The sequence below is a fragment of the Nymphalis io genome, chromosome 17 (genome assembly GCF_905147045.1).
Source record: "Nymphalis io chromosome 17, ilAglIoxx1.1, whole genome shotgun sequence".
Taxonomy (NCBI): Eukaryota; Metazoa; Arthropoda; class Insecta; order Lepidoptera; family Nymphalidae; genus Nymphalis; species Nymphalis io.
The window spans coordinates 8821231-8837080 of NC_065904.1; the positions used below are offsets into that span (position 1 = coordinate 8821231).

Here is a 15850-nt window from a genome sequence, read left to right on the forward strand (position 1 = left end):
AGTTCATCATTTGTGCCCGTCACGTCAGGTGTACCACAAGGGTCTCATCTTGGGCCTTTATTATTCAATATTTTTATTAATGACATTACCCAAATTATTTCTAATTGCAATATTTTAATCTATGCGGATGACATGAAAATTTTTAAAACTATAAACTCGACTCAAGACTGTGTATCACTTCAATCTGAACTTAATAACTTAAGCAACTATTGCGTTAAAAATCTCTTATATCTAAATATAAAAAATGTAACATAATAATGTTCACAAGGAAAAAGAAACCTATAGTATATAATTACTCACTGCAGGATACATTATTAGCCAGAATATCAGAGGTTAGGGATCTGGGTGTATTTTTAGACCACAAGTTATCGTTTACTTGTCATATCGAGTATATTACTTCTAAGGCTTATCGTATGCTTGGGTTCATCTTAAGATTGAGTAAAGAATTTACACATTGTTCCACCCTTATTCTTTTATTCAACGCATAAGTTAGGCCCATACTTGAATATTGTTCCACAGTTTGTAATCCCAATTATAACATCTACGTAGATAAAATAGAAGGATTACAAAATAAGTTCTTAAAAAATTTGCGATTTAGAGCTGGTTTATCTAATAACAAAGATATCTCTAGAATAGTCCCATTAACTGTGCGTAGACAATTAAGAGACCAAATATATTTGTATAAAATAATTAATAACATGGTTGACTCTAAATATCTTCTAAGTAACATATTATTTAAATGTCCTCGTCTTAGTGCTAGAAAAATAAATTTACAAAGAATGTGTTTTTGTACCGTTCTTGCCTAAATTATAATAATAACCTCCAAAACTTAGATATTTATTGTCCAAAAATTGGTGTTTATAAAAGAGCAGTTCGTGATATCTTAAAATGCTATTTGTTTTTAACTCTTTTACCTAAAGTGATAATGTATTTGCAGTTTTTATTTTTGTTTTACTTTCAATTTTAATTTAATGTAATTCAATTTGTTATTTTTTTTTTTGTGTATTAGCTTTAAGTGGAAACTTGATTGATTTGTGATTTTTGTTTTATATTACAGTGTTTTTAAAATTTTGTTTCCCAAATAAATAAATAAATAAATAAAATAAATAGTGCTTTTATTAATTGTAAATACATAATATATAACATCATATACAAAATGTATTTGTATCAATAAATCATGAAATAATTCCAACAACATAAAGTCTGTAATTTTAATCTGTGACGTTATTTTATGGAAGAATACTAACTGTCAACACTGCTCCCTCCAAGCAGAAATGTCAAAATGGCGTCAACGCAGGACGCTTGGTATATTTCTTTACTTGGTTTAGCGGAACATTTCCGCACTTCAAATCCTCCTGACATAAAAAGTTGTATTCAGTGCCTTCAAGCCGTATTTAATTTCAAACCACCACAGAGAGTCGAAGCTAGAACACATTTACAACTCGGGAATATCCTTTTGACACACACTAAAAACATCGACTTGGCGAGATCGCATTTGGAACAGAGTGTAAGTTTTTTTGTTATTTTGTTGCCTATGTGAATAAGTGTGGATATGGTTTAAGCGTTTCGTGAAAAGCTGTAAAGTGCATAACGTGTTGTCTTATCAGTTTTTGCTGGTATTAGACACGAGAGGTTTCCCATAGAATGTAAACAACAATCTTGAAGTGGGTCATATAGTGTTTTTGTTACAGTGGTGTTTATCTCAGACAATCAATGGGTTTGACGATGTCAAGTTCGAAGCGGCGAGTGTGTTGGCAGAGCTCTTCGAGCAGCAGGGCCAACCTACACACTCCAAACCTATTCTACGAAAAGCAATCGAATTATCACAGCACAGTGTTTATTGGCACTGCAGATTAATATTTCAATTAGCAGTGAGTAATAAAACATATATTATTGTTTTAAAGTTCTGCTTCTGATTCAATCTAGAGCTTTCTGTTGGTCCTTAGTAATTAATGCATATGTTTCTGAACCATAAAATTATATAAATGAAATCTATATTTTAATATTACCTTATTTACTTATTAAACTGTCTATTTATATACAGAATACAATCACATAGATGTGTTTTCAAACATTATTGATAGGAAGGCTATTTTTAGCAAATCCATGCAACAGAGAGGGAATATGAAGTGGCGAGCAGTTTACTTGGTGTTGGAGTGGACTATGCCCAGATATCCAATGCTGCATATACACGAGTACTGTTTTTGCTCAGTAGGGTTATGGTAAGAAACAATTATCATAATATTTTTTTGTTTTTTAATAAGATTTATTACAAGGATAATTATATACTAATTATTTTTATTTTTACTAATAAATAGATTTTGTAAGTGACAGTTCTAATAAGAAACATTTTCTTGACAATATTTTGTTTGGTTTTCATGTATATATAACTGTTGTCAGAGCATATATTGATTTAGCTCTCTTAAAATATAGTATCTTAATGTTATTTGAAAAGTCACACGAAGAAATAAAGATTTGTTCTATATATCAAATTTATTTTAGACATACCTACAGATTCTGTAAAATATTTTCTGCAATACAATATTTGACAAATAGATATAATGAGCTAAATCTAAGATCTATACAAACATGCAAATTCACTTATCCTTGCTCTGATCATTAGGTTATTTCAGTTTCATTTGGTTTTATGATTGGTTTTTAATACGGATCTATATACCCTATTCCAATAGAAAAAGATAAACAAACCTTAGATTTACATTTTCCATGTGATTTGTGATAACAACCTCAGTGACATTCAAAACTCATTTTGTTCACAAATCCATAGTAACTATTAAATATTATTCAAAATCTCAACCAATTATATCGTAACAATTTAATGTCAAAGTTGTTTATTGGTATTTACTCATCTTTTGGTTAAAATCAACTATATAATATACATATTTATATGTAAACATCACAAATATTGGAAATGAAAATTAGCTGTAAAAAGCTCTAAATAAATACTGTGGTTATAATGCACACAGCCAAGTTGTTGAATTTGTTATTGTGTATATTGCATTAATTATAATGCCTAACGGAGAAAGGTTTTCTACATTTACAATAAAAAAAAATGTAAATAAATTATTAGACATATTTTTTCATTTTTCAGTTACTATTAATAGACAAAAAAATACAAGAAGTTCTACCACTGCTTAACCAAGCTGGACATCTCGTTGAAACATGGGCTGGTAGTCCACACCAAAAAGAATATTTGAAAGTTTTCTTTCTAGTATTGCAGGTAATTAAAGTAGAAGACTTAACTGTTTCTGGTTTATTCCTATGTTCGGTCAAATTATTTTGAAATTTCAGAATTTTTAGGTGTAGACAGTAATTTTTTTTAAATTTTTTATGATTTGTATGATGAAGAATGAGTACAATTAGAATATTATTCGACATATTCAGTTTTTTTTATGATTATTATGTGGGCACAAGATAAATTGAAAATATTAACACATGAAAACTCATTGGTGCTTGTCCAAAGTCGAACCCACAATAAAAATTTTTTTGGTATTTTTTATGTATATATATGAACAATAATAATATATGAACAAACATGACTTGTTTTGTAGGTGTTTCACTTTTTAATTACAGGTATGTCATTACTTGATGGCGGGACAGGTGAAAAGCGTGAAACCATGTCTGAAGCAGCTGCAGCAAAGTATTCAGACCATCATGGCTCCAACGTGGCCAGATGATGACGGTAACTTAAATTTTTGAAGGATAAAAGAAAATAAACCAAATATTTGTCACGTTAGTCAAGATCTAAAATTTTCTGTGGCATTACTGATTTGTTAAAGAATGGCATTTTGAAAGTAAAATTGAAGCAAAGTCAACAGAGATATATTAATCAAGAACTGTTTGTAGTATGTAATAGCAAAGCTTTATAGCAATTCGCATATGATATTGATCAATGGAATATGTAAATCTTAAGGTTTTAACTCCTCCTTTCATTGGAATGTAATACACATTCTTCTTGAAATAAAAGAAATGATCATAATCAGTATGATTATTTATGTACTATGTACTCAAAGATGGTGTGAGTGAGCTGTTTACTGTGTGACTTGCAGCGGTGTGCGGGAGCGCGGCGGGCGAGTCGTTCGTGTGGCTGTCGCGGCAGCAGCTCTACGTGCTCGTGTACCTCGTCACCGTCATGCACTCCGCGCAGGCCGGCTACATGGACAAGGCGCACAAGTACACGGAGAAGGCGCTGGCGCAGATCGACAAACTTACCTGTAAGTGCACTGCATTGTTCTGTAGCCACAACAGCTGACATTAAGCTGCCTATGGTTTGGAAAACAATGAGCGCCTATAGAGCTTCCCTTTTTTTTACATTCTTTATTATACTTAATTTTTTCCAAATTTAATTGGATCCTACATAATATGCCTGCTTCTTCCACTTCAACTTGTTTGTCCGTTCCGGCCAGTTGTCACTTTACATTTACACTTTTAATATTTCTACTTTTACATAGTCCATTAATTTTACTTCGGCCCTTCTTAATCTTTCCATTATTCTTGATTATTGTTTATTTTTTAATACTCATATTAAACAGTCCTCAAGTCACATGACACACATATCATCCAAAGCCCAATGAAATTTCCTGCCTTTTGTTGATGGCATTTTTTTACCCGGTTGCAGCGAGCGAGGAGGGCGGCGAGGCGGCGGCGGCGGCGAGCGGGCCGCGCGGCGCGGCGACGCTGGCGTGGCGCCTGCGCATGGCGCTGCTGGAGCACGCGGCGCTGTGCCGCCTCGTGGCGGGCGGGAAGGCGCACGCGCTGCACGAGATCGCGCGCGCCGCGCACCTGCTGGCCTCCGCGCCCAGCGGTACGCCGCCTGTCACGTCGCACTCTTGTTGAACGTCATTAACTCGTTACCCGTTCTTTAATTTGCGGTTAAAGTGATAAGGAAATAATTCAAAAAAAATATGCAACAAATCCTATCCAAAAATTTTATGATCATCAGTCGTTACTTATTTTTTTATTTCTTTCGCTGCACATTATGTATCAAATATTCTAAAAACTAAACTATAAATATTTTTAAATACGTATAAAATCAATGTAAAGAACGCAAAAATCGTCCATCCTACGTAGCTAATCAAATTTAAACTATTGTTTAATATATTATATATATTAACAGCGAGCACGGCCGCGGCGCACACCCCGCAGCTGCACTGCCTGCTGGGGCTGTATGCCATGTCAATGAATTGTATGGAGGCCGCTGAGGCGCAGTTCCACACAGCTATACACGTACGTCTAAATTTAACTTTAAAGGTGTTTCAATAAAGTGGAATAAACTGTAAAAATCGAATTAAGTTGAACTATAAACACTTATTAAATCATCACATCACTTACCAAACAATCACATTTGTATTTTGGGTTAATCCAGGGCTACTACTACTGAATTTTCTATAATTCATCTTGTGCTCGGGCGTTTAAAACATCTTGAGGCATGACATGTTGTATAAAAATCTACCATAGTGTATATCCATATATGTATATAGCAACGCAGTAGCAGATGGGCAAGCATAGCTTCTATTACCAAGTAAAATAAAATATAGATACATTTAAATCAATCCATACAAAAGAGCTTTTGAAAGTGAATTTCAAGTATGATTAAGCCGTTCAATATTGTTTGTTTTGTTTAACAGATGTCACAAGAGAGAGACTTATGGATGTTCGCGAAACTGAACTTGGCCATTGTATATTTACGAGGAAGGAGAGACAATGACTTAGCACAATTAATGGAACAGGTAAATTACCATTACTGAACAAAAGCTTCCACTTCTAATCGAGGAAAGAATTTGATGCTGGATCGGACATGCTAGACCAGATCAATGTTACGGAAATTCTACAGACACATGCGGATTTCTTCATGATAATTTAAATCCTTAGAAAACGAAATAAAATTCAAATATCAATGAAGCTCTTGAAAAAACACTAAATTGCATACTTGGATTTAAACCATGTGGATCTTTAGTTGATCTACGTAAATCTCAAACCTTGGTCTCGTGATTATATTTTGATAATATTGCAAGTAGAAAAAAAAGAATAAAGCCGTTATCATTAGAGTCGTCGATCCTATCTCTCTCGCTCGCTTGTTAGGCTTACAAAGTAATTTTAAGCGTTAAAGGAAGTATATTGATAAATTCTAATTATGATTATTAATAGTAACATGAAGAGTTCGACCTTTTCGTATAAAAAGCTTTAAAGCATATTCAATTTATATTTGTAAATGTTTCTTTTGTTATGATTATTAATCCTATTTATTCGCGCCTTTGTCTCGTCTTCTTGAAATTAAATTAAAGATATGCGTCTTCTGTGACTTTAATGTTGCTCGTGAGCAGGTAGCAAATTACCAACATTTCTCAATTCGTTCCATTACTCTTGTTACTGACACTTATGGCCGGACTATAAATATTTATTTCTGTAGAGATTTTATGTATTTCTAACTTATCTTATTTATATAGTAGTATGAATAATATATAACGTTTTATAGGTGAGGCCAGAAGCGTTACCTGCGTACGCACACGGACTGCGAGCGGCCTCTTTCTACGTACTAGGACTACAAGCCTTCTTTCAAGCGAGATATAACGAAGCAAAGTAAGCAGTAAAAATGCTAAAATATTTCCAAATCGAATATCTAAAATTGTTTGTTTTACCGGTTTACGTGTTACGAATAACACAACATTTACTATATATCGTTGTTATTTACATAGTTCCTTGGTGAGCGAGTTCTAATAATTACTAATATAAAAAAGTTTTTATTTTTAAATTTCTTTAAGTATATATTAAGTTTAAAAAGCAAAACCTTGCTTAAACACAAAATTTGAGCCAAATCGTTACAGCCATTTCCGAAATACACGAAATAAATTAATATATAAATATTATATTATTTATACAACAATTATATTTCATTTAAATCTTTCGTTCTAAATACTATATAGGAAGTAAAGAAGAAAGAGCAGTGCGGTAATAATTTCATTTGATTTCAGACGTTACCTCAGAGAGACACTAAAAATGGCGAATGCGGAGGACCTGAACAGGCTGACTTCTTGTTCGCTGGTGCTGCTCGGGCACATCTTTTTGTCCATCAATAACTCTCGAGAGAGCATGAACATGGTGACGCCGGCCATGCAGCTCGCCAGCAAGATACCCGACGTACATGTACAGCTTTGGGCTTCGGCTATACTCAAAGGTAACATAATTATGACCATTATTTACTTCTTACACATAAACAAAAAAACCAACATAACTCTACTGTATAATGTATAATATACTATAAAAGTCGTTAACAGATTTTTTTTATTCAATTATTTTTTATGTACGTGTTCCTAGTTGTTTTCAAAGAAAATTGCTTTATGGTGTGAAAGGTTCGTGAGCGAGTGTAGTAACTATAACTATCACACATAAATATAAATAAAATTACTATGTTCCAAAGTATAATATTACATAATAAGATAAAAATATTGTGTTTTAAATTTATATTGGAATACAATGTGACTTATATTTTTATTGCAGATTTATACAGGCTAGCGGGTGACACCGAGCGTGAGAACGAAGCCTACCAGATGCACTGCAACTTCTCGCAGGCGCTGCTGAAGGACCACTTCCAGGCGACGCAGCTGCCGCAGCACGCGCTCGTGCACTGGACGAGCGGCCCGCCGCCCGCGCTGCCGCCGCCGCCCGGCGCCGCGCCCGCCACGTAGTGCGGCGCCCGCCACGCAGTGCGGCGCCCGCCACGCAGTGCGGCTCTCCTGCTAATGCTATGTCGGGATGTCTACATGTGATTTATTTTGGTTAAATACTTAACTAACATATGACTATGCGAATTATTATACATAAAGATATAGTAGCAAAGTCGTTATATCTGAAAATCAAATTATCTGTTGTAATTTGCACTTAAATGATTTTTTAAAATAATTATCACTTATTACCAGCGTCGTCAGACAGGCCTAAATATTATCGTTTTAAAAATCGATTTTCAATGGATCTGACACCTAAACGGAATGCAAAGTTACCGCCTTAAAAAGAATTTAACGCAGTTGTTTCTATTGTACATTACACGTAAAGTGACATTAAAGCATGTAACTTACATGTAAATTTGGGTGTCGTAAATTTAATATCAAGATCATTTCAAAGCTTCGATTCTTAATTTTTTATGTAAATAAATCCTCAAAATGGTCATCAATAACAATATCTATTTAATCAATGAAGGTGTGCCGTCTTAAGAAAATTTAAACACTTTCTAAAATGATGATGACTCTATGAGTGATTGATTTTCGGAAAATAGTAAAATTAGATTTAAAACTTATTATTAGTAATAAAATTTCGGTTTCAACAAATTTATGTGACAATAAAAATCATATCAGAGCAGCATAGAAAAATTGAGCAAAAATTCTACAATACTTTTGCTCTAAAAATTGATTGCTTAATTATCGATGTCAAATATCCTGATCTATTTACATTTATTAGTAATAATTTTCGTCGATATCAAAATTAAATGCATCTTATTTAGGTTCTTAATTATTATTATTAGATTTATTTTAATACGCAATGGTACGATTTTTAGTTATATATCTATTTATTTTAACTGATTTTTCTTCGATATTATATATAGTAAATGAAACATGTTGAGATCTTGTATTATAATATTCTTATATACAACAAAAATGAAAGGGAGAGCAAAATAGTGTCCCATTTTGCACAATTTATAACAATCGGAAACAAAAACACGTGGATTTTGCAAAATTCAATGGACTGATTTATAGCATATAATTATTGTACATACTATGTGTCAAATATGAACTTGAGAAAGAACAAAGACGTCTCATATTTATTATTTTTTATTAGTTACTTGTTAGGGTGAGAATGTTGTTGAAGATGTGTCTGGTTGATTAATTTTAGTTGTAATGATAAATTGAGTATTCGTTATTGACGTCTCAATGGATGGATCTGTCTCATTAGATTCGTCACAATAGCTGTTAATACTTCTATCCATTCTAATATTATTTTTATAAAGTAGCGTAGGGAATGACTGCTTCCGTTGTACTGGGATCCGTCCATTGGCACGTTTCACCTCGTGGTCGCGTGGTAGCGACGATTGTGTTGTAAATTAAACTACTATAATCTGTACACATTTTTTATTTTAATAATTCCCTGAAACAGTGAGATGTGGCCTTAACGAACGGGTACATTTGCTGTTGTTAAATATGTAAATAAAAGTTGAATTATTGTAAATAATAAAACTATAAAATATATGTTTTTTGCTATATATCGCCTTATTATTTACCCGAGTCCTGTTATGTTTATTATATAATGAATTTAATTCGCGCTACAAGAGTATTCACTGCATATAGAAAATTCCCCGCCAGCCGGACTGGAGTAATGTGGCGGGTCAGGAGCGAGGTTGCTTTTACGGTAGAACGTGTCGCGTAGTATAGCGCAGCGACCTCGGTTCATGTCACGAGGCTTTAGACGCGAATGCTTCTGTTGCCAGCCGTAGTCCCATGCGGTTGTTAAACGGAAATAAAATCTGTACAATCGAATTGACACAATTGGTTGATTTATAGTTATAAAAAACAGACTTCATAATTAGAACTGAGCATATTAATGAGGTTCCTATGTACGTGACATTTTTTATGTTATGGACAGGCGAACGAGCAAATGGGATACCTGATGGTGAGTGATCACCACCGCCCATAGATATTGACGATGAAAGAAATAACCATTTCTTACATTGCCAATGCGCCACCAACCTTGGGAACTGAGATGTTATGTTCCTTGTGGCTGTTACACTGATTCACTTATCCTTCAAACCGGAATGCAACAATACCAAGTATTGCTGCTTATGGTAGAATATCTGATGAGTGGGTAGTACCCACCTAGACGGGCTTGCACAAAGCCCTACCACCAGGTAAACGTTCAAATTTTTCTTTCGGTAATAAATATGGGTTATCGTTTGAGGATAAGATGTGTTTAGCTTATTCCACTTCAATGTTTTTCTTAACCGCCGAGTGCGTGTTGAATTATAAACACAACATATGCAAATTCTTTGGTGCTTGCCCAATTGTGCTTCGGTTAAGATTTACGTATTGTAACCACTGTTTCACTACCTCCCCCCTGTCACTGGGCTATCTTGGATTCTGATGTGATTTATTTAACTTTTATCGATATTCTAGCTCATTTTTATTTCATGCGAATTTCTATATTTATTATACATAAAAAAACTTTACTAAATAAATACTTTGCGTTTTTAACGAAAAGATAAAATTATAACTATTGTTGATATACGTACTTGTCCTCGGGAGCTTTCTTATTCCTTGCCTTAAGATATTGTTGAGCTGCGCCTTTTTCAGTGCATCCATATAAAAGGTTTTGTATATCTGGCTCTATCGGTTTCATCAGACTATCATCTTCCGATGCTATAACATCATGGGAAGGAACAGGCTGCGGTTTTGCGACTGGTTCATCGTAAATCTTTTATATTAAAATTAATATAAATATACATATTAAAGAAAAAACACTAAATACTTAAATAGTTTTACCTAAAGCTAAGACTTTAGTAATTATTTGTTGGTACATTAGGGAAGGTAGATTCATCATGTTTTTATGTTATGGGCAAGTGGACGAGCAAAAGGGACACCTGATGAAGTGGTCACCACCGCGTATAGACATTGGCAATGTAAGAAATAATAACCATTCCTTACATGACCAATGCGCCACCAACCTTGGCTATTGACATGTTATTTTCCTTGTAAAGAACGCAACAATACTAAGTATCGCTGCTTAGCGCAGAATATATGATGAGTAGGTTGTACCCACCCAGACGGGCCTGCACAAAGCCCTACCACCAGGAATATGTATCTAAATATAATTTAACGCTAGGCTAGTACCTGTAGTAGTTTCTCTGCGAGTGCAATTGACACGTCTATTTCCCGCGCTCGTCTTTCTTTAGCAGCTAATAATGCCGGCATTAAGTTTTTTTGATACCAAATTCTATCTCGTCTTTTTGATTTCTGCCAGGCATCTGCGTAAAATGCGTGAGACATTCTGTTGTGTGAATATTTTTCCGTTACTGTTACTAAAATTTTGTTTGTACTCTAAAATTGCTAACAATCTACAAATCTTAAAAAAGCTAGATTGACATTCAAATAACAGTCAAAATTAAGCGATCATATCAGGGTAATAAGAAGCAACCTTTTTGATACGATCGTTAGTCGTTAAAATATGTATGTTAATATATTGCATGTTTTTCAAATATGCGGACGTAATCGGAAAACAGACTCGGTCCAGGTTATTTCAAAGCGAAAGCTGCCAAAATTGTGAAAGACAAAAATCTCATAAGAGCGATTTGTAGATCTCCAAATCGGTCGTGAGATCTTATATGCATAAATGACAAGGGCATAGCTACCGCCGTAACTGGTTCCCATGTAAGCAAAAATTCGTAAAATGTTATTTAAAATCAAACTCGAACTCTAAGGCCGTTTGCTAAATTTCCCGGGAAAAATAGCTTAACTCGTTGACGGTCAAGGCGCTAAATTGCGTGCCCGGGGGGGGCGGGGGGCGGTGCTTATTGGCCACCGGATGTGTCGTAAATATGGTTAATTTTTATACATTTTATATTTACAAAATGACATTCTTATAGGCTATAATATATAAAAAAAATATTTTTTATATTATTATTATTAATATTTTTAAATTAGCATCGGTTTGGTTCAGTGCTTAATATGTTATTGAAATAAAACAATATAAAAAAAAACAGAAAACAAAGTATATCAATGTATCACGAACGAAGGCCGCAGTTAGCAAGAAGGACCTAGTAATAAATTTTGATACATCAAGGGCAAACTACGCGCCTAATAAATGGGTATTGGTACCTATATCTGTTTGAAATAGACTTCGATTCTGTTGTCATTTCATGAAGGTTTTTATACTATGCACGTTGTACCTTACACTCAACAGCAGAACGACTTATAAGCCGTTCAACCGAAACTTGTAGATTTGGCATGGCATGGAATTTAGTACGACACGGACTAAATTTTAGATAATATTTTAGAACCAAATTTTAAGAGGCATTGAACTGCCTTTTGTTCATTAGCCAATAATAATATTAAATAAAACTAAAAGAAGATAAATGAAACATTTTATTTAAATAAATAAAAAACAAATAACAATATTTTATTACAACACCAATAGGTAGCATATTAACTAAGGGTTATATATAAACAGATCCATCAGCCGGGCCAAGATGGTGAATGCCGATAAGGAGTGCATCTACTAAAGTCCAAACTCCTAGCCCTCCAAAACTAAAAAGTTTCCCAATTCCTTCTTGCCAGTGCCCAAGATAAAATCTATCTGCACCAAATCCACCAAGTGTTAATGCTAGAATGAGAGCAGTGCCCCATCTAGTTCCTGATGTCCAGGAACAACGAACTTTTTTCAAAAATCTCCTTTTTCCTAAGCATAACACATCATCAGAAACAGTGCAATTAGTCCTGGAAAAATCAAATACTTTCGTAGAATATATGTATTTATTTTATAAATATAGAATTTAGGCTTAAAAATATGTACTACCCAAAAGATATATATTAAAGAAATAGAAAAATATACAAAAGCAATCAAGTCTAGGCAAATTACATATAATTTGACAAAATTGACAAATTTCTCTATTTCTCTATAATTGCATAATGTTGTCTAATTGTGAAATTGTTCTTTATGAGACAGCTTATTTTTTATTAAAAATAATGTCCTCCAGACTGATTTCGCTCACGAAATCTCAATTATCTCAGATATTATAGTGAAGAAGTATGTGCACAACATAGGTGCAATCTCTATTCTCTAACTCTCATAATTCGATGGGATGGCAATCCAACACGACCGGAAAGAATTGAGGCACAGGGCCAACACACTTACAACTCCGGGCTGCTACTAAGAATTTTCTGACAGAAAAACCCAATAACGTTTTATTGGCCCGACCTGGGCATTGAACCCAGGACCTCTCGATCTGCGGCCTTACATCAAACCACTAGACCAACGAGGCAGTCATTATTATTTTTTGTTATTATTACTAAGATTGCTAAATTTGATTGTGAAAATATATTTTGCATACATAAGTATTTAAAATTTATTTACATATACAAATACAAATAATTTGTTTTTCAATTATTATAAGTAATTTAAATACTGCTCAGTCTTGTGAAAAACATATTGTTGTGAATACAGATTATTTTTTTTGATAATTATATTTTCATAATGTTACATTTTAGTAACGTAAGTAATATAGTAAAGTAAGTAAGTAAGTAAACCAAGATGGCCCAGTGGTAAGAACGCATGAATCTTAAACAATGATCGTGGGTTCAAGCCCGGGCAAGCACCACTGAACTTTCATTTGCTTAATTTGTGGTTATAATTCATCTCGTGCTTGATGGTTAGGAAAAACATTGTGAGGAAACCTGCATGTGTCTAATTTCACTGAAATTCTGCCACATGGAATAAGCACCAAACCTTCTCCTCAAAAAGGGAGAGGAGGCCTTAGCCCAGCAGTGGGACATTCACAGGCTGTTACTGTTTACATTATTAACTATTTTAAAGGTGCACTTACAGGTAGAACCTTGTTGGCGAAGCCAATGAATTGCAGTTGGCTTTCTGTTCACAGCGATGTTCCCATTTTTCAGTTTGATAGCAGAAGCGACACATTGCTGTTCTATTAAATGTTTTAGAACCCTGCAAGAATGGAATAATTGTTTTTATAAATCTTAGAACATACTGTAGCATTATAATAAGTTCATTCATTAATTTAATAAATAATAATTTGTCTTAGAGAAGAATTAAACTGTCCTTTTTACTCTAATTTCTGAAATGGTGATCAAATTCACATTTAATAATGTGACCAAATACTGGTCATCATTGGTTTGATATTGTATAATCAGTTGTCAACAAATTCACGTTTAGTTTACATAAGTTAAGCTGACTTTATGATCAAGGTTTCAGAAACTGTGCTTATACACGCATAATGATTAACATACATATATATTCTATCTTAAGTATTGAAGTGTCTGTTACATCTTATATGGATATATGACGATTATGGTAAGGAATTGAAAGATACATTAAATATATTTCTTACATTAACTTACTTATTTATAGTTATATAAACTTACATTACATATAATCTTGGATTTCACAACACATGTGTAATTATAGGTACTTCCATAGACACAGTCAATATCCCTATTACAATTGATACAGGGGTAATTTAGTGACAAGCATTCTGGCGCATTCTCTTGATCTACCGGGCAGCTTTTTAAATAATCATCGTTACTATTAAAATTAACCAGTTTGTTATTAGCGTCTTCTTTTGTTTTGATATGTTTATTTTGAATATCCATGTCATTATTTGCTAAAAATTACGAAATCTTAGTTAATTATAGTTTTAAAGATTTATTAAAATTAATTTAAACAATACCTACAAAATATCAATAAATATATATATGACTTACCTAAGTCCGTTACATGTATTGTATTGAAAATAACTAAAAGGATCAAAATTAAAGAGTCTTTTAAGGCTATCCTTAAGGGCAAGAATGTACACATATTGCAAAAATTATACATAATTCATAAAATGGGAAAAGTAGCAAAAAATCATAATGAGGGGATAAAAATCAATATGTGTTTATTATATACATCCAATTGATAACTACATTCTATGTCGATTCAAAGAAATATATATTTTTCCTTGTATTTTGTAAGTTGATTGCAATTTGTTGTTTATATTATTAAATGTCAATTCTCAAATGTCAATGTAAAAATAGGGACGACGGATGACCTAATAGAATGACAGTGAAGCATGAAAACATGATCGCTTAAAATTAAGACTTTAAAATAAAGATTTGAAGAATTAAATATTAACTGTCTTATTCGTATTATGTGATAAATTTTAGAGTTAAATTTTACTCATGCAAAAACATATAACACAAATTATACCAGTTGTTTATAAACTTTTAAACAGTTATCTTAGAACGTTCCGGATTGCAAAAAAAAAAAATTACTAAAAGCCTTTCTACAAAATATGTACACTACCTAATCTTATTTAATTACCATATTTATGACTGCTGACATACCGTACATGTATCCTTTAAACAGGATTATTGTCATCCGTTTAATTATAATCAGCCTTGAGCAAATTGTAATTATTATTACATGTAATCATGGTTATAGATTAACTTAGATTGAAGAGGATGCAGGGACGCTCCGGGCAATTTACTTTACTCAATCACTCACTTTATTTTTTGATTACTTTCTTTACATTGTAATCGTTAATCTGATTACATTTTGGCCAAGTCTAATTATATAGCACTGTGAGTAGGGACCAAATGTATTCGCTGCAAATGAATAAACCGAAAATAATTGTTTAATACATAAGTGAATAATTATAGGAAAATGTTGCGTCCACTCAAATATTAATATTTACAATCCTAAAAAGGGATGTTTTGTTTAAATAAATATGTATTTAAGTAAATAGTCTTCTGACATGGAACTTTTTTCGGATGACGAATCTTCATCTAAATTTATTATAATCGGTTCTCGATCTCATATATTGTTAAAAGCTAACTGTTTTCCAATACGACAACATTACTTTAAGACTGTTTTCTACATTCTCTTTTATTTCCAAATCTTAGCAATTTTTCATTAAAATATTAATTTGTTTCACCTTTAGAAATTTTTCTTAGCACTTTCCAAAATAAAAGCTCTCAATTTATGGAGACTAGAATCAAAGTTGTTCCAACTCCAAGATATTTTGTTTCGATTTATGTTTTAATTTTACAAATGGTATATATATAAATAAAGCAATAAA

At 32.9% G+C, this 15850-nt stretch overlaps 3 protein-coding genes across 3 annotated transcripts; 1 reads left to right on the forward strand and 2 right to left on the reverse strand.

The window, feature by feature from the left end:
• The first annotated feature begins 1261 nt into the window (after positions 1-1261).
• On the forward strand, positions 1262-8727 carry LOC126774851 (MAU2 chromatid cohesion factor homolog). Its single transcript, XM_050496488.1, has 12 exons — positions 1262-1507; positions 1692-1871; positions 2100-2222; positions 3110-3238; positions 3592-3700; positions 4068-4232; positions 4637-4822; positions 5135-5244; positions 5646-5747; positions 6494-6597; positions 6990-7192; positions 7516-8727. The coding sequence occupies exons 1-12, from the start codon at positions 1283-1285 to the stop codon at positions 7701-7703; spliced, it is 1824 nt and encodes a 607-aa protein (XP_050352445.1). The 5' UTR covers positions 1262-1282; the 3' UTR covers positions 7704-8727.
• A 585-nt stretch (positions 8728-9312) lies between these two features.
• Positions 9313-11045, reverse strand: LOC126774884 (uncharacterized). The gene is made up of 3 exons (XM_050496536.1): positions 10890-11045; positions 10292-10473; positions 9313-9529 (listed from the first exon to the last, which is right to left on the reverse strand). The coding sequence occupies exons 1-3, from the start codon at positions 11043-11045 to the stop codon at positions 9319-9321; spliced, it is 549 nt and encodes a 182-aa protein (XP_050352493.1). The 3' UTR covers positions 9313-9318.
• A 1080-nt stretch (positions 11046-12125) lies between these two features.
• Positions 12126-14778, reverse strand: LOC126774870 (TM2 domain-containing protein almondex). Its single transcript, XM_050496515.1, has 4 exons — positions 14496-14778; positions 14157-14395; positions 13598-13719; positions 12126-12491 (listed from the first exon to the last, which is right to left on the reverse strand). The coding sequence occupies exons 1-4, from the start codon at positions 14605-14607 to the stop codon at positions 12212-12214; spliced, it is 753 nt and encodes a 250-aa protein (XP_050352472.1). The 5' UTR covers positions 14608-14778; the 3' UTR covers positions 12126-12211.
• Between the last annotated feature and the right edge of the window lie 1072 nt (positions 14779-15850).